We start from the raw sequence: 23,897 nt of genomic DNA on the forward strand, positions 1-23,897 counted from the left end.
CAAAACGTCAACTTTCCTGCTGCTCTGATGCTGCCTGGCCTGCTGTGTTCCTCCAGCTCCACGCTGTGTTATCTCTGACTCCAGCATCGGCAGTTCTTACTATCTCCTCATCTGTTTTAAATGGGCAACCCCTTTATTTTTGAAATATGACCCCTAGTTCTAAACTCTCTCCCATAAGAAAAAAGCTCTGTTTCCAAATCTGCTCGGTAAAGTACCCTCATAACCTTATATTTTTAATTATGTCACCTCTGACTCTCAAACTGCAGAGGATATAGCCCCAGGCTGTCTAGTCTTTCCTCATAGTGCAGTTTGCTTATTTTAGGTATTAGTCGAGTGAACTTCTTCTGAACTGCTTCTAAAACAGTACCATCCATGGAAATACAGTACTCCAGATTGCAATCTCACCAATGCCCTGTATAACTGAAGCATTACCTCGCTACACTTGCATTCAATTCCCTTTCCAATAAACCACAGTGTTCTATTAGCTTTTCTGATTACTTGCTCTACCTACATAGCTACCTTCTGTGATTCATGCATGAAGACACCAAGATCTCCCTGCATCTCTGAGCTCTGCGACTACTCACTACTCTGGGAGTACAGATTTCTCTTAATTAGATAAAATCGCCATCCCAGAGATTAATCTGGTGAACCTCGTGAACAAGAATACCCAATTCCATTTGTACACCTGCACTTTCCAGCCCCTCTCCAGTTTAAAAACAGAATAAATTATTTTCATTCAAAGTGATTAACTTCACACTCATGGATATGGGCATTGCTGGCTAAACCACCTTTTTAATACCCATGTCTAGTTGCCCTTTGGAAGGTGGTGATCAGCTGCCTTCTTTACAATCACGCTTATTCACCAGTAGATTTGGAAATATTGTAACTTTCAAACCACCCCCTCTCACTCAACCCCAACATCAAGAGCATTGCTAAGGACACACCTGTTCACCACTGATCCTTGTGGTATGCCATTAGTAAGAGCCTGCCACTCCGGACAATGATCTGTCTATTTCTACTGTGTTCTGTCTCTTAAGCAATTCCTAATCCATACTGGTATGTTCTCTCTTATCCCATACTCTAATTTTACTCCGTAACCTACATGGCACTTTATCAAATGTCTTCCGAAAATTCAAATATACCAGACTAACTAGTTCTCCTTTATCATGCTAGTAATATGCTTAAACATGTCAAACATGATTTATGTTTCAAAAATCCAGGTTGAAACTGCCCATTTTTACACTTACTTAAAATGTACAGCTATTATACCCTTTTCTAAAAGATTCTCCACTCCCTCTTTCTCCCTTTAAATAGTGGTGTTACATATGCTACCATCAGTCTCTGGGCATTTTTGCAGTGTTTTTTAAATTCTGAAAGCTTAGTATTTCTGAGCAATTTTCTTTCCTTTCTGTGGGAAAGGATGCAGAATAATTGTTTAGTTTCTCTACTACAGATTTTCTTGTAATGGACCCACTTTTGTCCTAGTTATTCTTTTTTCCTTTTTCGCACATTAAAAAACTTTTGCAATCTGCTTTTACGGTATTTGCTAGTTTGCGTCACATTCTTTTGCCTTTCTTAATCGGTTTCTTTCCTGTCCTTTTGGATTCTAAAGTGTTCCTAATCCTCAGGTTAACCACTTTTATTTCAAGCTTCCTTATAAGCCACTTCCTCTGTTCTATTGCATTTCTTAAATTTTTCCATTAATCACAGTTGATTCACCTTTCTGTTTGTATGCTTATGCCTTAGAATTTTATATCTCTTGTAGACCAAGTAGTATTTATATATGTACTAGCTGTTGACACTAACACTAAAGCTTTTGGTTTATTTTCCCAATCCACTATAACTTGTCCTTCACCTTCATAATGTTATCATTTACAACACCTGAAGATGACTACATTGAAAAGTGTGAGATATTACAATGCTGAGTACATTTATTTACATGCAAGTATTATTTAGTATTTACATTATTCTTCGCAGGAAAAAAGTAATACTGCCAATAAACGACAAGAGAAGGAAGAAAGTAGCCTTAGCAGGTAATGTTTTTTTGCTAGGATGAGTTTTGATGCATTTTATTCCACCATGGCTTTTCTTGTGCTTTGATTTTTCACGTTCTGATATTTTAGTATCTATCACTTCGTAGCCATTTTTACCTCTGAGTCTAAGAAATGAATTTTGTAGATTGTCTGTCAATGGAGGATATCTTGCTTCTATTCGGTGTAAAATAATGCGATTGATCCTGAGTGAATTTGACGACACTTGCTGTAAAACTCGAAATTGGTGGCTGGATTGGACCAGAAATTAGAAGGGGAATATGGCCGATGCTGGGTACAAGATGCAAGATGTTAACTTTCATTAAACTCCAAATTATGATATGAACATTTTTACAAACACGTGGCTGTCTTGACAAAATATATAATACAACTGCCGGAGCTACTGTCACATTGACCTTGGATACCTGACACTCAACTAATTAGGGCTTGATTGTTATCTAAATGCTATTCCTGAATTTACTAATCTTCATGATCTCCTTCATGTTTTCAAAACATTTGCTGTAACTTAAATGAATAAAACTATTACATTTCTTTTTTCACCCCCCTCCCCATGAATTTCACAAATGTCTGACAACGATTTTTGCCTTCTACCGACGTAAGCCTTAAATGGTAGGTGTTGGTTTTCATATTTTCAGTGAATCTGAGTTGCGGGGCAGATTCAGGTGACGTTTTTATTGCAACTTGCAGCACAGTTAGATCATACAACAATAAGGCACGCAAAAATCTGACGACCTTTATGGTGATTTACCTGTCAGTTACAGCACACAAAAAGCTTCAGATCGTCTTAACTTATACAGTTTACCCTTGGAGCCTATTTGCACCCCCTCCACCCCCAGATCACTATTGGTCATCAAAGCCGAGTTGTTCATCTGTAATTGGCTGTCTGGTACAGCATCCTGAACAATTTAAACTTGCTTCAACAAAATGACAAAGGGACACGCTTGTGGTCTATTCCCGATCCTTCTTGATGTCTTCCAGACTCTTATCTACTTTCTTGAGGCTTTTCACAATGGATACCGAATTGAAGTAACATTTTGCCAGATGCACTGTGTTAACTACCAATTAATTGGATATTTGCCTATTACTTCAGAATCTTTTTTAAATCTCTCTAATTCCAGGAAATAATATTGTTTTTTGACCATTTTCAACAAAGTTATGTGGTTACACCTAATGTTAGAATTCTTGAGCTAACAAGTTGTGTCTTAACGTGTTCATTCAATCTACATTCCAATGTCTGCTAATCTCTGTATTCTTTCCTCCCTGTGATGATAAAGGGAGTTGTTTTTTTTTTACTGTCTGAAACTGGTTTGAATCTTTTCCTTTAATGCTTTTCTATAACTAATTTGAATTTATAATTATTGATTAAACAACTAATTAGTGAGAGATGTTCTTATTCAAAGTCAAATGTTAGTTGTTACTATCTATGCCTTATCGAGCTGCTATTGCTCTACTATATTAATCAAATGTTAATTGTTATTGTCTATGTCCTTGTGCGCATTCAACAACCTTAATGTTACTGTCAGCCTTGTTTTGCATTAGCCATGGGCAGCTGTCAGCCAATTTGTGCTGTTCAGTTATGGGCAACCCTAACAGTAGAACATAGAACAGTACAGCACAGTATAGGCCCTTTGGCCCACGATGTTGTGCCGAACTTTTACCCTAAACCTAAGGTCTATCTAACCTCCACCGCTACCTTATACTATCATCCATATGCCTATCTAATAGCCGCTTAAATGCCCTTAATGAGGCCGACTCCACTACCCTCTCCGGCAATGCATTCCACGCTCCTACCACTCTCCGAGTAAAGAACCTACCTCTGACGTCTCCCCTATATCTGCCTCCACTCACTTTAAAACTATGCCCCCTCATAAAAGCTACCTCCACCCTAGGAAAAAGTCTCTGGCTGTCTACTGCATCTATACCTCTGATCATTTTGTACACCTCTATCAAGTCACCTCTCATCCATCGTAGTTCTAAAGAGAAAAGCCCTAGCTCTCGCAACCTTTCCTTGTAAGACCTTCCCTCCATTCCAGGCAACATCCTGGTGAATCTCCTCTGCACCTTTTCCAATGCTTCCACATCTTTCCTGTAATGAGGTGACCAGAATTGGACACAATACTCCAGATGTGGCCGAACCAGGCTTTTGTATAGCTGAAGCATAACTTCACGGCTCTTGAACTCAATTCCTCTATTAATGAAAGCTAACACACCATACGCCTTCTTAACAACTCTATCCACCTGGGTGGCAGCTTTCAGGGAACTGTGAACATGAACCCCAAGATCCCTCTGCTCCACACTGCCAAGAATCTTTCCGTTAACCCTGTATTCTGCTTGAAAAATCTAGAATGAACATCCATCACTTTACTGTTTTGTTTACTTTTTCTGAACACTAAGTAGCATTAAAGTCCATGAGTCCTCTAACCACTTAAAATGTTTAGCAACTTTCTTAAGTAATAGGATCTCTCTATCCTTGTAAATTTAGAAACAACAGGAAGATGTTTGTGTTAATCTAAATTCTGAATAGGACTTCCTCTTCCTAACTGCTAGATTCTTACTGTATATCGTCTAAGCTTTTTGTGTTTCATACTTCCTTTTTTCACTTTTTCTGGAGTACAAGTTCAAACTCTTCTTTCTTTCTCAAACTGTTTCATTTGCAAACTGAATTCTAGCCAACTCGAATCATGTTTCATCTGGCTTATTCCAGAACTGATGTTCTGAGAGCCTTGTTCAGTTACGTAAATTCTGATAAACAGAATTATTGAACATTTGAATGCTGCTCACTGGTAAATTCAGGTTAGCCTTCAGTCAAGGTAGAAGTTTGTGTTAATGGGTGTTTCTGCTTAAGGGATGATTTTATTTTGTTAACCATTGTTTGTTTCTTTTGAGTAGCAATGCTTTTTTTTGAAGATCTCAACTAGTCTGTACTCTGGCCTAATACTGACAATTTTAAACCTTACCATCTAACTGGCGTGGCTGTCTTGTGAAAAATTTTTCACAATCTAATCGAAAGATTTTTGATGATCTATGCTTTATCTTGTATTTTAGATTAAATGAAGAGCTGAAATCAACAGACAGTAATTCTAGAGAGACAACTGAAAAACTGACGAGCAAAGAAATTCCAGAGGAGGAAGATGAGCATTCTGAGGGGTAGGATGGGAAGTGTTTAAATCATCTCTACTTTTGTTAGAAATGAGGATTACTGTCTGGCATAGGATATTGATAAACAATGTTTGTGGAACTGAGTTTTAGTCAAATAATTTCTTGAGCACTTTTTTGCCTTAAGAGCTGTCTCACTACCTAGTTTCTTTCCTCTTCCGTGGCAGAGAATGAAAGTTAGACTTTATGCGTAAAAGCAGGTGAACATCAGCTCTGTCAAACCCTCCATCAGGCACGTGCATTTTCCCTTTGAGGGATCCCCACTCTTCACTTCTCTGGAGTGAAATTGAAAAGTGGGAAATGCGTAGAATGGAGCAATCCCTCCAAGGTCTCCTCTTTTTTGCATCATTTAGAAGACGACTCCATCTACATATTACCAGTCATTTTTTACTCCTTTTATAATCTAAACAGCAAATGCTACAAATTCATTTTTTTTTTCTGCACTTTAGAGAGAATGCATTCAGTCTTGATGCAAACGTTAACCATCTTTCTTTGTAGCTCTGATCTTTTTTTCTCTCATTTCAAATTTGCTGAAGGTTTTGTCTCTTCTTCAATGCCTCTTCTATAGCATAAACCATAATAGTCATTATTTTTTATATAAACAAAGAGGGTATATTTTTATATAAGCAAAGAGGGTATAAAACACTTGTCAAGAAAGGTGAATTGTATACTTTTTTCAGTGGGTAACATACAATCTTGTTCACTATGACAATCTACTTTGTTAGCCCTCGGCAAAAGGACCAAAAGAAGACTTGCTGATTATTTTTCAAAGCTTCCTGTGATGGAATCAACACTGGTTGGTAGGCAGCAAAAAGAAGTAATCTTTCCAGACCACAAATCTGAATACACTATATTTTGTTAATTTTCCCCTCAAATGCCTGTCAAAATTGCTTTTAGTGGTAGCTTCAATTATCACTGACAGCACAAGTCGAATGTTGACCATCATTCTTCGTGTCTCTAGACCTTCCCATTCATCATCTATCTTTTGAGCATTACCACTGTGAACTGAACTGGATTAGCCATGTAAATGTGATTACAGGAACACCAGATGCTGGGAATTTGGTGGAGAGTGTTTTATGTACTGACTCCACAAAATTTGTCCACTATCTCCGAGGCACAGTTCAGGAATGTAATGGAGTACTGTTCAATTGTTTGGATGGGTGTGGCTCCAGTAAGACTCAATAAAGCAGCTGGTTTGATTAGCACTCCAGCTGCCAATTTCAGCATTCACTTCCTTCACCACTGACTTAGTGTCACCAGACTATGCAGTCTACAGGATGCACTGCAGTAACCCACCAAGGCTTCTGCTGCAGTATAATCCAAATCACATAACCTCTACCGCTTTATGATGAGGACAGTAGATGCATGGGAATGCTTTCAACCACAAGTTCTCCTCCAAGTCACACTCTCTGTTAGACTTGGAACTATATAAAAACATAGAAAATAAAAACAGGAGTAGGCCATTCATCCACTCAAGCCTGCTGCACCATTCAGTATATTCATGACTGATCATGCAACTCAGGACATGATTCTTGTTTTCTCCATGTACCCTCTGATCCCTTTTAACCCTAAGAATAATATCCAACTCCTACTTAAAAATTCACTGCTTTTATCTCGACTGCTTTCTGTGGTAGAGAATTCAACAGGCTTACCATTGTCTGGGTGAAAAAGTTTCTCTTCTTGTATCCTAAGTGGACTATCCCATTTCCTTAAACTGTGTTCCCTGGTCTGGGCTCCCTGGTCATCAAGAACATGCTTTCTGCGTTATCTTGTGTAGTCCTGTTGAATTTTATAGATTTCAGAGTTTGCCCCTCCACTTGCCCTAAACCCCAGTGAATATAGTCCTAACCAATCCAGCCTGTCTTCCTACGTTGCTCCTGCAATCCCAGGATTCAGTCTAGTAAACCTTTGTTTCACTCCCTCCATAACCAAAACCTCTATCTACAGATAAGGAGACAAAAACTGAACCTGGTCTCCAGGTGTGGTTTCACCTTGCTGCTGCAGTTGTAGTAAGAAATACCTGCTTACATACTTGAATCCTCCTCTCACAATGAAAGCTAACATATCAGCTGCCTTTACTGTCTGCTCCACCTGCGTACATGCTTTCAGCAAATGGTTTATGAGGACACTCGGGTTTCATTGCACCTCCCCTTTCCCAATCTGTTGCCATTCAGATAATTCCCGTTTTTGCTAACCAAGTGGATAATCTCGCATTTACCCACAATATATTTCATCTGCCTTGCATTTGCACACACACTCAATTTATCCAAATTACACTGAAGCATCTCTGCAACCTTTTCACAGCACACTGTCACACCCAGCTTTGTTGTTTGCAAACTTGGAAATGTTGCATTTAGTTCCTTCAAACCAATTGTTCCTATGCATTGTGAATGGCTGTGGTCCAAGCACTTAGCCCAGCAGTACCCCACTCGTTATTGCCTACTACTTGGGGTGGAGAGGCATGGATGGCGAACTGTTTTTTCTTGGTGTTTGTTTCCTGTCAGCCAACCATGATCTCTATCCATGTTGGTATACTACCCCCAATTCCATGCACTTTTAATATCAATGTTTCTTCACTGTTAAGAGTCATAATTCTGAAGCTTACTTCCTTCCTAACAACAATGTGAGTGTACTTACACCATATAGACTGCAGTGGTTCGAGAAGATGGCTGATCATGACCACCACCATCTCCAGGGCGGCTGGGAGTGGGCAACAAAAGCTGGCCTAGCTAGTGATGCTCATATGCCATGAAAAAAATGTTTTCAAAACCCCTACGCTCTTGTCACTTAAAAGACAGAGCTCTATGTCTCTTGATTCAGCCACAGGCTTCTCAAGCTTTGGACAAGACATCACTGTTTCATTTGGATTTCTTTTTAAGTGCTAGCTACCATCTCGCATGCTACACACATGAGGGTCAGTGATCTAGTCTCACTGATCACTGAAAGTGGGACAAGCCTTCCACGGAACCCAACTTGGTTATTTGACAAAAGCAACATTTGTTCTATTTTCAACACTGACAACCGTAATTGTAACTTCTTGCCTTATTTCATTGATGTGGAGGTGCCTGTGTGGACTGAGGTGGACAAGGTCAGAAATCACACAACACCAGGATATTGTCCAACAAGTTTATTTGAAAGCACACACTTTCGGAGCCTCACTCCTCCTTCAGGTGTTAGTGAGAGAGGTAGAATTAGACACAGAATTGATAAGTAAAAGATCAAAGGTTCACACCACTGATGAGGATGTGATAAAGAAACCTAAGATGCTGTTAAATCTTTAATCAGTTAGAAGGTTTTAATTGATTAATGTGTATGTAAATCACCAAATTACTTTCAAGTCACGGTTCTAAGAGAACTAAACGTTTTATCGGTGTAAAGAAGAGGTGACATTTTAGGTCAAACAATACATGTTAGGTGTGAGGCCTTGTTTAGAATCTGTTTGTGTTTCAGTTTGGAGTCAGACTGGCTTTATTTCTAAAGTAGGAATTTATAAAACGCCATATTGACTGACTGTCTATAAATTATGTGCTTTTTGAACAAAATATGTTTCTGCAAATACAAATTCGCCCCATAGATTCACATGTCTGCACGCCCGTGTGGGGGTGGAGTGAGTGTGCGTGAGAGTGTACAGTGTGGTGGAGTCACATGTAGTGTGACATGAACCAAAGATCCCGCTTGAGGCCATCCTCATGGGTACTGAAAGATTTTAACAGCATCTTTGGTTTGTTTAACACCTTCTTCGGCCCAACAAGTCCACACTGATCCTCAGAGCATCCCATCCAGACCCATCCCCCCTATAACCCACCTAATCTACACACCCCTGAACACTATATGGGCCTCCATCAGTGGTGTGAGCCTTCGATCTTTTGTTTATAAATTTGGTATCTGATACAATCTCTCTCACTAACACCTGAAGAAGGACTGAGGCTCCGAAAGCTTGTGCTTTCAAATAAACCTGTTGGATCATAACCTGATGTTGTGTGATTTCTGACCTTATTTCACCAAGTGGACACCTTCTGCCTAGTTAGTTTACTGAACTATTGAAAAGTGTCCTGACATTCCCCCTGTCTCGTGCAGTGCAGCTGGAAATTTTGCAAAGACATTGTGATAGATATGTCCCTAATGTGCTCCATATAAAAGTATGATTTATTTTAAAAATAACAAAGGCTTAAATTGAATGTGATATCTAGGCTACAGATCACCAAGGAAGATTCTGGAAATCAAGAAAGCAAGCAGATAGAAAAAGGTGATAAGCAGAAGAATGAGGATTCTTCTACAAGGTGAGTGAAGCTGAAACCCATCTTTTCAGCACCTTTGAAAAGTTGATTGTATTTGCATGATCTAAAAAAAATATGGTTCCTTTTTTTCGTTGCGATGCTGCCTCACAGCACCAGGGACCTGTGTCCGACTCCACCCTCGGGCGACTGTCTGTGTGGAGTTTGCTCATTCTCCCAGTGTCTGTGTGGGTTTCCTCCTGGTGCTCCGGTTTCCTCGCACAATCCAAAGATGTGCAGGCTAGGTGGATTGGCCTTGCTAAATTGCCCATAGTGTTCAGGGGTGTGTAGATTAGGTGGGTTATATGGGGGATGGGTCTGGGTGGGATGCTCTGAGGGTCAGTGTGGACTTGTTGGGCCAAAGGGCATGTTTCCACACTGTAGGGATTCTATGATTGATTCGCACGCATGCGCACAGCTCTTCCTGTCTCCATTGTGCAGCAATTAGGACATTTTGTGTTGGTGAACACACTGAACCCATTTAGATCCTTGCCTCAGTGAAACCAAGTACCCCTGAAAATAGGCCTAACTGAATTTTTCCTCCCTGTTCTTACAAACTTTCTTCATATCGCTGCCTCAAGTAATTAGTTGTATCTTTCTCTGCACCATTTCCATTGGTGTTGTCATCTTTCTAAATTGTATTATTAGTATTATTCATGTGTAATTTGACCAGAGCACAATACTGATTCACTGATTTCAGAATTGTATTTTTGTTGCCTTTGGCAATAAAGCTCAGTATAATGTTTATAGAATCAAAGAATGGTTATAGCATTAAAGGAGGCCATTTGGCTTTTGTATGTATAGCCCTGTACAAGAGCTAGGCACTTAGTGCCATTCCCTACCTTTCCCCTATATCCCTCCATAAATTTCCTCCTTTTACAATGGTCCAATTCAGTTTTGAATGCTTTAAATGAATCTGCCTCTTCCATGTTCCCAGGCAGCACATTCCAAATCCTGATGGTTGACTGTCAATTTCCACGATTTGCTGTTAAACAATGTTTGGATGCAGAAAACCTAAAGTCTAGTTTTATTGTTAAGATAGCTTTCTTTTCTTCGACTCTTATCCAGCTACTGTGGTGTCATTTTTTTGATTGTTATTTTCATTGTGGGAAGATGCATTGTTTCAGTTAATCAAACTCAACTTCAGCTTCTTTCTACACATTCACATTATCCATTTTATCTCCTGCCCAGTTTAATGTAATCTATGAAATTTGACCAAGCACAACAGTGGTTAAGGGAATAAACTATAAAAAATGGTTACAGTACTAGTATTATAATGCAATAAGAATAATCATTAGTTAAACAGCCTAACCTACAAAACAAAAGCAAAATGCTGCAGAGGCTGAAAATCTGAAATAAAAACTGAAAAGGCTGGTGGAGAGAGAAAAACAAAGTTAATGGTTTGAGTTCAATGTGACTCCCTCCACAGATGCTTTCATAATTTTCTGTTTTCACTAAACCTGCAGAATATTAGATTTTCCAGAAGAGTTTGAAGGTTTATGGTGAAACTAAGGGAAGGCCAAAATTACAACGCTGAGAGACAGTGACATAAATTTCAAAGCCTATTCAATCTGAAGTTTGTTTCCTTTATCACAGGGTGAGTGAAGATCAAGATTTGAATGGAGATGGGATTCCTGTTGAAAATAATAAGAAAACAAAAAGGGTCCACTGTAACACGGGTTCTGCCCAGTAAGTGTCTAAATTATGTCATATAGTAATAGTTGGAAGTTTGATTTGTTTAATTAAGCCACTTAATAATCAAAGATTTGCTGAACACTAATTGTTGTTTCTTTGGTTTCCTTTTCTATTTAAAATGATACTTCCCTTGTAAACCATTCCATCTACTATAAATGTTTGAAACAAGATGTGTTTATTCAATGTTTTCTTTCTTGACCATCACGCTGACTTGAGAAAAACTTCAGCTGCTTGAGCCAGCTATACTATTTGCTTAGACCATAGTTGATCTGTGTCTTTTTTTTTTTAAACAATCTCACTTTTTGGCTTTGTATCCCTTGATTATTGTCCTCAGCAAAAATCCACTTATCTTGATCTTGGAAGTTTCAATTGGTACGGCTCTTTCTAATCCTATGACTCCTACCATCTGTAGGTGTTGTAGATTTCCATTACTCTTTCTGCAGCAAAGAAGACTTTAACTTGTTTGTTTCCTAAAACAATCCTAACTCCAATCTTAAGATCATGCCTCCTCCTTCTGGATTCTCCCATTCGAGAAATAATTCTTCCCAAGCAGTCCCATGAATTAGTTGAAATAGCCTTTTAAAAGGAACCTCAATTATCCTTTTTAAGAAGAACTCTTTGTTTTTAAGTTTGATCTGTTCATGGGTGATCTGGGGTATGATCCATGGTCTTGACACTAGACACATCATCGAGCACCGACTTGGATACTAGATACAGCCCATTTGATCCTACAAAGTCTTCCTTGCTAGCAAATTTGGAAAGCTGTGCCACGTATCAGCCAAGCAACAGCCTGATATAGTTATACGCCATATCCTGTACTCGTCCATCACCATCCTTGGATACGTACTGATCTACTAGCAGGACAGGTCTAAGAGACATTACACCAAAGAGGAGTGCACTTGGCCTTTTGTGTCATAAACATTAATTCTAAAAGGGTGAATTCTCATGACATTGTTGAATATGAGCAAAGAAGTATGCTATTTGCTACATGCTATGCTCTACCTGATGATTAATCAATAATCATCTGTGATGAACATCCTTTTGGGAAGGAGCACTAAAACTAGCAATGGTCTAGTGTGGTATCTGAATGGGGATCTTCAATATCCAGCACTAAAAGTGGCATCACTACTGAGACAGTCCTGAAGGACATACCTGTTGAACTGGAATGGTCGCCAGTGGTGAGAGAACCAAGGTGATTTAAATAACTACTTCATCTTGTCGTCTTAACTTTTCTGTCACAGATTAATCTGTCCATCCATGAAAGTTTTGTAGGAATGGATGCTTAGATTCCTTATGGAAGCTAAGTTTATCTTCATAGAATCCCTACAGTTCGGTTCAACAAGTCCACACTGAGCCTCAGACCATCCTACCCAGACCCATCCCCCTAGAACCCATCTAATCTACACATCCCTGAAACACTACAGGCAATTTAGCATGGCCAATCCACCTAGCTTGCACATCATTGGATTGTGGGAGGAAACCACAGCACCCAGAGGAAACCCACACAGACACAGGGAAAATGTGCAAACTCCACACAGACAGTCGACCGGGGGTGGAATTGAACCCCGGGACCCTGGCACTGTGAGACAGCAGTGCTAGCCACTGAGCCACCGTGCCACGTCTTCTCACTGTCTTCTCTGATGACAGTATCCAGAGTGACACCAGCACTATGCTAAATGGAATAGACTCACAATGGATCTGGCAGTTCAAAAACTGACATCCATTCAACATCCAACTTTCTGTAAACCATCAACAGCAACAGAATTGCATTCCACTGCAATGTACAGTCTTATGACCTAGCATATCCCTCATTCTGTCATTCCCATACAGCCAAGTGACCAGATTCAATCAGGAGTGTTGGAGACTGTTTTGGAAGCGGCATCAGTACTCGAAAGTTAGGTTTCACAACTTCATTTGATTGGAACCTATGTGCTCGTTAATAGCACGGCAGCTTGAAACGACAGTTAAGTGATCCCGTAATCAATGGGTCAACTCAAAGCTCTGCAGCCAGGAGGTCTACAACATAGAAAAAGGTCAAAAGTAACCACCTAACCAGTGCAATTCTGTTTTCCAGCACTTGGCTCATAGCCTTGCATGCCTTGGTGTCATTAATATACATCTAAATACCTCTCCACACTGTCCTGTTTACTGTCATGAGTCATGGTAGGCAAATATCTAACCCGAGGAGAAGGTTTCATGAGTATTCTTATGTTCAGTGATGGCAGTGTGAGAGAATAAAAGCTGAATCGACAACATTTGAAACTGTCTTCAGCCAGAAGCACTCAGTAATTCATATCTGCATTTTCCTGTGGTCTCCACCATGACAAATAGCAAGTCTTCAATTAATTCTGTTCACTTTACATGATCTCAAGAAACAGTTGATTGTCAGAATGCATCTGTTTGCTTTAACTACCCAATAAGTCAGAAGATAGTACAGTTGTTTCCCGTGCACAAGAAAAGCAGAATAAATTTAATCCAACCAATATATTTATCTACTTTTGATCATTGGCAAACTGATGGAAGGTGCTATCAAGCAGAATTTGCTCACAAAATAACTTGGAGAGGTGATTGCACTGTGGTATTGTCACTAGACCAGTAATCCAGAAACTGAGATAACACCCTGGCTGCTGGGTTTGAGTATCAATATGGCAGAGTGCAATTTGAATTTTAGAAAAGTCTGGATTTTAAAAGTGTAATGATGACTATGAAACTGTTGTCAATTATCATGTGTCCTTTAGGGAAAGAAATCTGCTGTCTTTACCTCGTCTGGCTGACGTGTGAATTCAGACCCACAGAAATATGCTTAGTTGTCTTCTGAAATGGCCTAGCAAACCACTTAGTTGTATTAAGCCTCTAAAAGGTCTCCACAAAAGAAGTGGATGGAACACCTGACCTAGGCACTGGAAACAACAAAGCTAGACTTACTCTGCAAATCCTTCTTTACTAACCTTCTGGGAACTAATGCCAAAATTGGGAGACCTGGCTCACTCTAGTCAAGAAACAGTTACAATTCTTGATAATGACTATATTCCGGGCAACAATATCACCATCTCTGGCCATCTCCTGTCCAATTGGCAGAACCACCAGAGGTGGAAGCAAGATAGTTGGGAGGGATTGTTCCCATCCTCAGTGAATGGGGGACCCAGCATATCAGTGCAAAAATTAAAAATGAAGGATCTGCAATAGTCTTCAGCCAGAATAGAGTGAATGGTTCTTCTCTTTCTCCTACTTGTGGAGCATCTGTAATGCTTGGGACCTGTGTCATCAAGAAATAGCTAAAGACACTAGATACTGCAAGGGTTACAGGCCTTAATAATAATCAGGTAATAATTTGAAGGCTTGAACTCCAGAACTTGCTGTCCACTCAGCCGGTACACTTACAACACTAACATTTACCTGACAATGTGGAAAAGTACCCTTCTATTTTGCATACAGAAAAAGTTTGCCAAATCTAATCAGGACAATTATTACTCAATAGTGTACTCTTCATCAGCCAAGGGATGGAAGGATTCATCAACATACCTACTAAGCAACTCTTGTATAGCAATACCATGCTGTCTGATGCTCAGTTTGGGTTGTGCTGTCAATACTTAATTTCTGTCTCATTATAGCCTTCAGTCAACCATGGACAAAAAAGCAGATCTCTAGAGAGGAAGTGAGAGTCGCATCATGGCTGCATTTGACCTTGTCGTTTCAATGATTCTTGCTTTGCAAGAGATCCATCGAATTCAGGGAAGATTATCTCCTGGTCGTTGTCATACCTCGCACAAAAAGAGCATTGTGGTTGTTGGAGGTCCATCATTTCAGCCCCAGTAAATCTTGGCACCTCAGTCAGAGATAGAGGTGGATCATCTACTTGACATCTCTGGCTACAGATGGTTGCAAATGCTTCAACTTTGTTTTTCACTGTGCAAGAGTCCTTCAAGGTGGATGTTTTCTAATCAATCTATTCAATATCCTGGGGATTACCATTGACCACAAACCAATCTGTTCTGGGCCAGGCAAATGAATGCTTTGGCTACAAGAACAGGTCAGATTCCAGGAATTCTGCACTTGCTGACTCCGCAGAGCCTACCCATCATCTACAAGGCATAGGTCAGGAGTCTGAGGGATACTCCCCACTTGCCTGGATAAATGCAACTTTAACAATGCTGAAGAAGCTTGACACTATCCAAGACAAAGCAGCCCTCTTGATTGATACCACAACCACAAACATTCACACCCTCCACAACTGACACCGAGACAAGATACGCTGCAGAAATTCGCCAAGGCTTCTTAGACAGCTCTTTCTAATCCTATGACCCCTACCATCTGTATGGAAAAGTGCAGCAGATCCACAAAGAGTATTAGAACTTGCAAGATTCTCTCCAAGATACTCACCATCCTGACTTTTTAAGTATATTGCTGTTCCTTTTATCTCTGGATTAAAATCCTAGAATTCCATCTCTAACATCACTGCTATATCTCTACTTTGAATGAAACACAATGATTCAAGAAGGCAGCACACCATCTCCTTCTGAAGGGTAACTAGGGATGAATAATGAATGCTGGCCCATCTAGTGAAGCTACATCCTATGAATGAACTTTTTAAAAAAAAATACACTGCCTGCCCCACTCTCTTTTCTCTCCTCGATACGTGCACTCAGAAAAGTGCAATTCCTCCATGGGGACTGACTTGCTTACAGTGCGATGCCTTATCATAAGTCTTCACAGCAGAAGATACAGCCTCCTGTGCAACAGATTAAGCCCTGATGCACATCATTTTATATTTAAGTGTATCCAAGTGAAGTTGTTAGATAGCTTGTAAGTTATTTTGAATCTTTGTTGTCTTATCACATTGGAGTAACAAAAGTACACAAACCCAGTGCTTCTTGCTCTTGGAATCCTTTTTATTTCATTTCAATAAGTAGTTATTTGACACCAGTTCAAGCTCCTGTTGACGGTCGCTTATAGCTTTTGCAGTCATTTTACCTGGTACTTGATTCTGGATTTCATTTTCACAATTTTAAATAAGTTTTTACTGGTGACCCATGTATTGTCGATCCAGCACCATAACCATTTGGGTACTGTATCAACTTCTTTTCCTCTAAATAATTTGGAGAGTAGTCCTGAGAATTTTTAAGATTTAATCAAACCTTCTTTGTGAGGTTGAATGATGTCACACTTGAGAATGTGACTTCAGTTTCCCTTGGCAATTTACCCAGTAGTCTTCTAGAATGACTAGAGTGCACAACATGCACTGGGAGGAAACCGAGGCAAGAGTGGATGAAGCGGTTTAGAGTTTGGTGCTTAGAACATCGTTAAGTGCTTTATTTCACAGTGATGTAGGAGCTAAGAAAGAAATACATTAATCAACATTGAAATGGAAGAAAGGAAATTAGATACTATTGAAGCAGTAATAATGAAGACCACTTTATACTGATGTAATGGTTAAGAGTACAGAAATGACTGGACAATAAAAATTGGAAGGCCGCGGAATGAGCTAATTGCATGTTTTATCTAATCTCTGCCATTGTCTGAGGAAAATGTCTGAGATTGAGCATCAGATGAATTTAGGACCCAAAATACAATTGGGGATTGTTAGTAAACCTGTTCTGCTCTAGGCAGATTTTATTACATTGATATAGAATGTTGAGCTGCATTTATAGCAGCTGTCTGTTCCTTAAAAATGTGCAGGTAGGTCTTGAGTGGCAACAACAGACTGAGCTGTAGGCCTTCACTTAGCCAGAACAGCCTAAGATGTCCTGACCCTGCACGTTTTCTTCTATTTATCTTGTGGTAGGGCTGCCTGCCACTACAAGGAAGGTAGTCAGTCAGGTTTGTTAGGAGCCTTGGTTTTCTAGTTGATCTCCGGTACAAAACTCTGATGGATGAGGGTGCAGTTTAAGTACCTGGAAGCAGAATAACTAAGGCTTCATTATTCTAGGCTAACTCACAGGTGTCTATGCCTGCCTGGATGGGTAACCTCCTCAGTAATGGTCTGTGTACCTTTTTGTTTATTGTTCAAACATTATTTTTATATTGTTGATCCAAGTGGTAGTACATCAATGATGAAGCACTCTGTTACTTGCCATTCATTGTGGGCTAAAGTTCCTCTCTTGCGTAAAGACTTCAGAATGAACCTCCCAAATTGTAAGCCTGTCTGCTGTCCTAAATCAGACAGGTAAATTATCTCTGTGCCAATTAAAGATTTGCTTCTGAAAACCCTGAACAGTGCCTGAAACCTCTCGGGAGTCTGATTTTAGGATCCAGGAACTTTTCAGACTTCTGTTATTTGCACGGCCATCCCCAAATAACCCAGATCTACATCACCAGTGTCAACCCCTCTGCTGGTCCTAAACTATTGGACTGCTTTATTGGCATCCAGTATTGAATATGCAGAAATTTCCTTTCATTAGACAGTCACATTGAAGCTAATATTTTCAATTTCCTGCTTTATCTTGCATCGCTCTCCCAGCCTTAAGCTTGTTTACAAATTTGGTGACGCTTACCATATATGCTCTTGTAAAAGCCGCGTTCTTTGATACCATGTCTTTAGGTGAAAATAAGGGGTTAACATTTACATAAGTAATTCTTTCAGGGGATTAAAATCTAAATTGGGTCTTTTGGAGCTGCTGACACTGACGTTAGCTGAGGTTGTCGACTTGCTCACTGAGCCGGAGGTGCACTGACTATATTACCTAGCAGGGTGATGAAATGTCTGCAACAAAAACACACCGGCTCGGCAAGTATGGCTACAACTTCATCCACAACCCGAACTACAAATCTTCTCAAAAATTTTAAACTGACATTGGCTGCTGGCCATGGTTCTGAATTCAGCAGTGACCAGCCTTCCCAGATTATCTGCTAACAATTTAAGATCACAGTTAAAGAATTAAAATAAGGAGAAATTACCTCACGGGGAGTGGTGAGACTGTGGAACTCTCTCCTGCAGAAAGCAGTTGAGGCTGAAACATTGATGTCTCCTTGAAAGCATTCAGATATAGTTTTTAGTGCAAAATGGATCAAAGCATTTGGGGAGAAAGTGGGAACGCGGCGCTGAGTTGGATGATCAGCCATGATCATGTTGAACGTTGGAGCAGACTCCAGGAGCTAAATGGCCTACTCCTTCTATATTTCTGTGGATCATGAAGGATTTTCAAACCAAAAATAAGGTGTTGGTTTGTTCAAGTGACGTGTGGGGAAATATAAGGATTTTGAGGTTTTAAATCTGAGTTTGACTCTTGCACAAAGGTGAGTTATTTCTTGATTATGTACTGTGACCTCCTATATTCATACCATCACAAAGACCACCAATTTCCATCAATATAACATTACCTGATATCACCTCAGTTTTCAGCTCATCCGCTGCTGAAGCCCTCATTCATGCCTTTATTACCTCCAGAGTAGACTATGCTAGTGCATTCCTAGCTGGTTCCCTTTTCTACTCATGATGAATTTCATGAGATCCAAAAATTTGCACGTTATAAATCATGCTAAATCCTGTTCAATTATTGCTCTGTAATCACTGGTCAATGTTGGTACTTGGTCAAGCAGCATCTTTTAAAATTCTCATCCTTATTTTCCAAATCTGTAATGGTTAATCCCTCCCCTATGCTGTAACCTGTCTCTGCACTCCTTTAATTCTGGCCTGATGTGTGTCGCTGTTTATGATCCCTCCACAAAAGATAACCATGCATTCGGTTCTTTAGACCTTAAGCTCTGGAATTTCCCCCCTCCTTACTCCTTCCATCCTCTTCTGACTCTCCTTCCTCCTTTTTTAAAGGAATTCCTGTACAATTTTTGGTAATCTAACTTCCCTTTATCTCCTCCTGTAACATTTTTAAAAACAAATTATAATGTTTATGTGAGTTAGCCTGTCACCTTTTTTTTTCAATTTGCCAGAAGTACTGTATAAATGCAAGTTTTTCCATCTACAAATTCCAGGCATGCTAGTAAAATTTACCATTCTTTGTATAAGCAATATACTTGAATAGGGGTCTTACAGTTGAACCTTTTCAACATACTCTGTTGCATTGTGATCATGGAGCAAAACTGAAGATAATATTCTCACTTGTCCTTAAATTTATTTTGCACAGTAGCACACGTAGTAACTTGTGCTTTGCCTGTGTGGGAATGTCCAGGTTGCTGTGGGATCAGATGCTAACCTATGTTGAAGGAACATGTTCTAAGTATCAGCTTGCTTAGTTCTGTCTTCTGAATATAGATATTTCTAAGTTTGAACTCCATTCTAGGTTAACATACTGGCACTGAGAAAGTGAGGGACTTACATAAGGCCCTTGTCTCTTTTTCAGGTGCATGTTAAAGATTCAATGCCTCAACTTGAATGCACAGTTTTAGCATCTGGTCAATATTGCACACTCCGATAGCTGGATGCAAAAAGATGAATTGGACATTTGTCACATTTGCAGATAGGAATATGCTATAAACAGCAAATGACTGCAGCATCCCATTTATATTCTGTCATTATATTGTATTTCAAAGTGGTTACGTGTGCATAAAGTACTTAGACATTTAAGAAGCTAAACAAAAGACATCAAAATACCAAAAGTTTCTTTCTGAAAAGGAAATTGTGATCAAGTTATAATAAAAACAAAATCTAAGGTCGTGAAATAATTCATTTGTCTAAAATCCCACTAAGCCATGAGAACCAGATTCCTGGATTAATGTCAAGTAGAGTTGAATCTAGATACCTCAAAATGGAAGATGCGTGTGCATTTAAATGAATAGATTCCAACAATAATGGTCAACATTGCTTAAATATTCTGATCATTACCTATGTACATTTTTAGAAAATACATTTCTTCTTTGTTATTTTTAGTTCAGATGTAAAACTCAAGAAACCAAAAGTAGAGAAAAGTGAAGATGATGAATTACCTCAGGTATGGTCTCATAGGTTTCTATTTGCTACCAGTCACATAGTTGTAATCTGAGAAAAATGTAATTTTACATTAGTCTGTTTTCTGCTCATGGCTAATCATGCAGTTCCATTATTATTGTGTAATGCAACTTCTAGGATGTTAATCTGCTTGGACCATTCCTATGTCATATACGGTGTTTCTGGGTAAAGATGCCACTTGGGTGACCATCATATAGGTATGTTTGGAAATAACTGATCCCAATGAGTACTGCATTTAGATTTTATTTATCGGCCTTCAGTGGAGAATAAGGAATGATGCAGGACCAAGTTGGCCCAGTGTGTCTATGCTAGCTTGTTTGTTTTAAAAAAAAATTGATTAATTCCACTCCCTATCATTTTGAATTTTTTTTTGCCTTCAACGTATTTTTCCAGTCCACTTTTCAAAATTACTGTTATCTGTTTCCACCACTCTTTCAGATAATGCCTTCTCGATCACAATGCTGACTATATATTTAGCACTAATACCACTTATGGTTCCTTGATTGCATCACCCACCTGACCCATCTACTATGTAAAATGATTACCCCATTATTCTGTCAGAACTGTTCATATTCTTGAACACCTCCCAACAAATCTCTCCTTAACCCCCTTTTATAAGAAGAATGACCTTAGTTTCAAGTTTCTCCACAGTTCATCATCTCCAGTACAATTCTATAATTTTTTTGGTTCCTGTCTAAAAATTTGACATTTTTCTGTAATTATACTCCATATTCAGGCATAGCCAGTGGATACTGAAAGTTTAGCATAACCTCCTTGTTTTTGAACTCAAACTCTAATAATGCAACAAAATAAACAGCCTTCTCAATTTATCTGCTTTCAAAGATTTGTTCAACTATGCTCAGGTCTCTATTTCTCCATTTCTTTCAAAATGGTTTAGTTTGGAATACACTGTCTTATTTATCCTATCAAGATATATTCCTTCACATTTTCTACTTTAAACTCATTGTTTATGTGGCTCCCTATGTTACCAGTCAGTCTTGTGTAATCCTGAACTATGTTACTATTCTCATAAGACTATATGTAGGGGCAGGATTATAGCCCTTTTGGAGCCTGTTCTGCCATTCATTCAGATCATAATGATCTTCAATCTCAGTTCCACTTTCCTGCCTGATTTTGACGCTTGATTTTTTTTGATAAAATTTGAGTTCAAAACCTTAGCAATCGCACCCTTACCTCAGTTAATAGAACTTTCATCTCTGAATCAGAAAATTGTGGATTTGTCATATTCTAGGACTTGTGTTCAAGTCAAAGCTGACAATTTAATGCAGTCCTGTGAGAGCAACATTGTCTGTCCCCTCAAGTGCAAATATAAGAAACATAGCATATTTTGAAAAAGCTACCTTGTCCTGGTCAATATTTATCTCAACGTTATAAAAGGATTGTTGTATGCAAATTGGCTTCTGTATTTCTCACATTAGAATGGTGACTGCACTTTTAAAAACACCACCTCATTAGCTGTAAAATGTTTTGTGATATTCTGAGGTTTTACATTCCTAAACGTATGCAAGTCCTTCTTTAAAATACTCTGTCTAAGTATCCATTATCCTATTAGGTATAGATTATGGAATTTTAAAGATTGACAACTCCTCAAATGAAGAAACTCTTTCTCAACTCCGTCCTAAATGACTGATTTCAGTCATAATCATGACTGATTATGGCCTGAATTTTGCAAAATTTCTGACTCCACAAACCTGACTTGGGAAAAATTACTCCATGTGTTCAGATTTTCTTGCGAGTGGTGATGTGGCTGGGTGTGGCTGTTAATACATGTCAAGCCCATCGCTGCCCGAAAAGAATAGAGGCAGTCACAGGGGTTACTGGGTAGAGAGGTGGTTGTGTAAAATGCCAGTCTGAGTGCTTCAGGACTTGCAAAGAAAGAATGATGCATTGCCTCTAACCCTCATCTGTCACACCTCCTCAATCTCTGACACCTTATTCCATGCCATCTCACAGTCAACTACTCTACTCAACACTTTATTTTTTGCTTTTATTGCCAATAAGTCAATTTTATGCCAACCTATGCCCCCCACCCACCTTTTGCTATAAAACGTTCCATGGCAGCTTGACGTTGAATGCATCAACTGTTCCAATTAGTTTATTCAGTGTTTAACGCACATTGACGTATACTTGTTCCAAAGCTGTCCATGGATCTCTCCAAAAGGGACCTCCTACTTCTCCAAAGGACTGAGATAAGTTTATTCTTTTGTTGAAAACTATAAAGTCATAGAGTCATACAACACAGAAACAGACCCTTCAGTCCAACTTGTCTATGCCGACCAATTTTCCTAAACTGAACTAGTCCCATTTACCTGTGTTTGGCCCATATCCTTCTAAAGCTTTCCTAGTCATGTACTTGACCAAATATCTTTTTAAATGTTGTAACTGTATCTGCATATACCACTTCCTCTGGCAGTTCATTTCCTATATGAACTATCCTCTGTGTGAAAATGTTGCCATTCAGATCCCTTTGAAAGCTTTCTCCTTTCACCTTTAAAAATATGCTCTCTACTTTTGAACTTCGTAACTACCCCATGAACGTGCCCTTTCTATCATGAGGGAACTGTGGGCAAGCACCCTAAGATCTTTGTTCCTCTGAGCTTCCTAGTGTTCTGCCATTCAAGGGGTGTTCTCCGCCCCAACCCCCCAAAACAATATCCTCTTCTGTATCGTTTATATGTATCATGAATAATAGATGACTTGGTACTGAGCCTTGTGGTATACCACTGGACACCCACCTCCAGTCACACAAATAGCCTTCGACTATCACCCTCTGTCTTCTATCACACAGCCAATTTTAGCTGCAAATTTCCAAGTTACCCTGGAGCCCACGTGCTTTTACCTTCTTTTATCGACTTCCCATTTGGGACCTTGGCAAACCTTTGAAATCCATACGAACAACATCAACTCTCATCTATACATCTGGTGACCTCCTCAAAAAAAAATTCAACCAAATTTGTTACGCATGATGTCCTTTGACAAAGCAATGCTGCCAATCCCTGAATAAATCTTGCCTCTCCTTCGGAATTTTCTCCAACAGCTTCCCTATCTATGATATGAGACTCACTGGTCTTTATTTCCCTGGTTTATGTCTACCACCAGTCTTGAAAAGTGGATCCATATTAGCTGTCCTCCAGTCCCTTGGCACCTCTTCTGAGGCCAGAGAGGAATTAAAAATTTGAATCAGACCCCTGTAATTCCCTCCTTCGTCTTGAACAGCAGCCTGGCTTACAACTCTTCCAGACCTAGGGATTTATCTGCTAATAAGCCTGCCAAAAACCTCCAATATCTTCTCGCTCCCTATGTCAAGCTGCTCAAATACCTCAGTTCCTCTTCCTGAATTCTGTGCCCTTCATCTTTCTCCTCTCAAATGAGGACAGATGTGAAGTACTTTTTCAATGTCCTACCAATGTCCTCTGGCTCCGCATACCTACTGCCCTCTAGGTTCCTAACGAGCCCTACTCTTTCCCGAGTTATCCTTTTTCCCCTTGATGTACTCATAGGGTATCTTTGAATTCGCCCTAATCTTGCCCACCAGTGTTTTTTTTATATGTCCCCCTTTTGCTTTCCTAATTGATTTCTTCTGTTCTCCCCTCCGCTTTCTGTAGTCCACTAGATCCTCGGTTGATTTGCTCCCTTTGTACCTGTTAAAACCCTCTCTTGTCCTTCTTATCCAGCCCTGAATAATCCTAGACATCTAACCAAAAAAGAATCCCCCTCGTCCTCACGTACCACCCCATCAACCTCCGGATCCAATGCATCATCCTCCGACACTTCCGCCATCTGCAATCCGACCCCACCACC

The 23,897-nt window shown here is 39.5% G+C and overlaps 1 protein-coding gene across 1 annotated transcript in view; it reads left to right on the forward strand.

Annotated features, from left to right (window-relative positions):
• LOC109911010 (DNA topoisomerase I, mitochondrial-like) overlaps nucleotides 1–23,897 on the forward strand; it is a 105,951-nt gene that overhangs the window by 15,492 nt on the left and 66,562 nt on the right. The window contains exons 5-9 of the mRNA XM_020510244.2: nucleotides 1,978–2,033; nucleotides 5,097–5,198; nucleotides 9,398–9,487; nucleotides 11,078–11,170; nucleotides 19,998–20,063. Of these exons, the coding sequence (XP_020365833.2) occupies nucleotides 1,978–2,033; nucleotides 5,097–5,198; nucleotides 9,398–9,487; nucleotides 11,078–11,170; nucleotides 19,998–20,063 (407 nt within the window). The remainder of the gene's footprint in view (nucleotides 1–1,977; nucleotides 2,034–5,096; nucleotides 5,199–9,397; nucleotides 9,488–11,077; nucleotides 11,171–19,997; nucleotides 20,064–23,897) is intronic.

The sequence above is a fragment of the Rhincodon typus genome, chromosome 4, assembly GCF_021869965.1.
Source record: "Rhincodon typus isolate 14 chromosome 4, sRhiTyp1.1, whole genome shotgun sequence".
Taxonomy (NCBI): Eukaryota; Metazoa; Chordata; class Chondrichthyes; order Orectolobiformes; family Rhincodontidae; genus Rhincodon; species Rhincodon typus.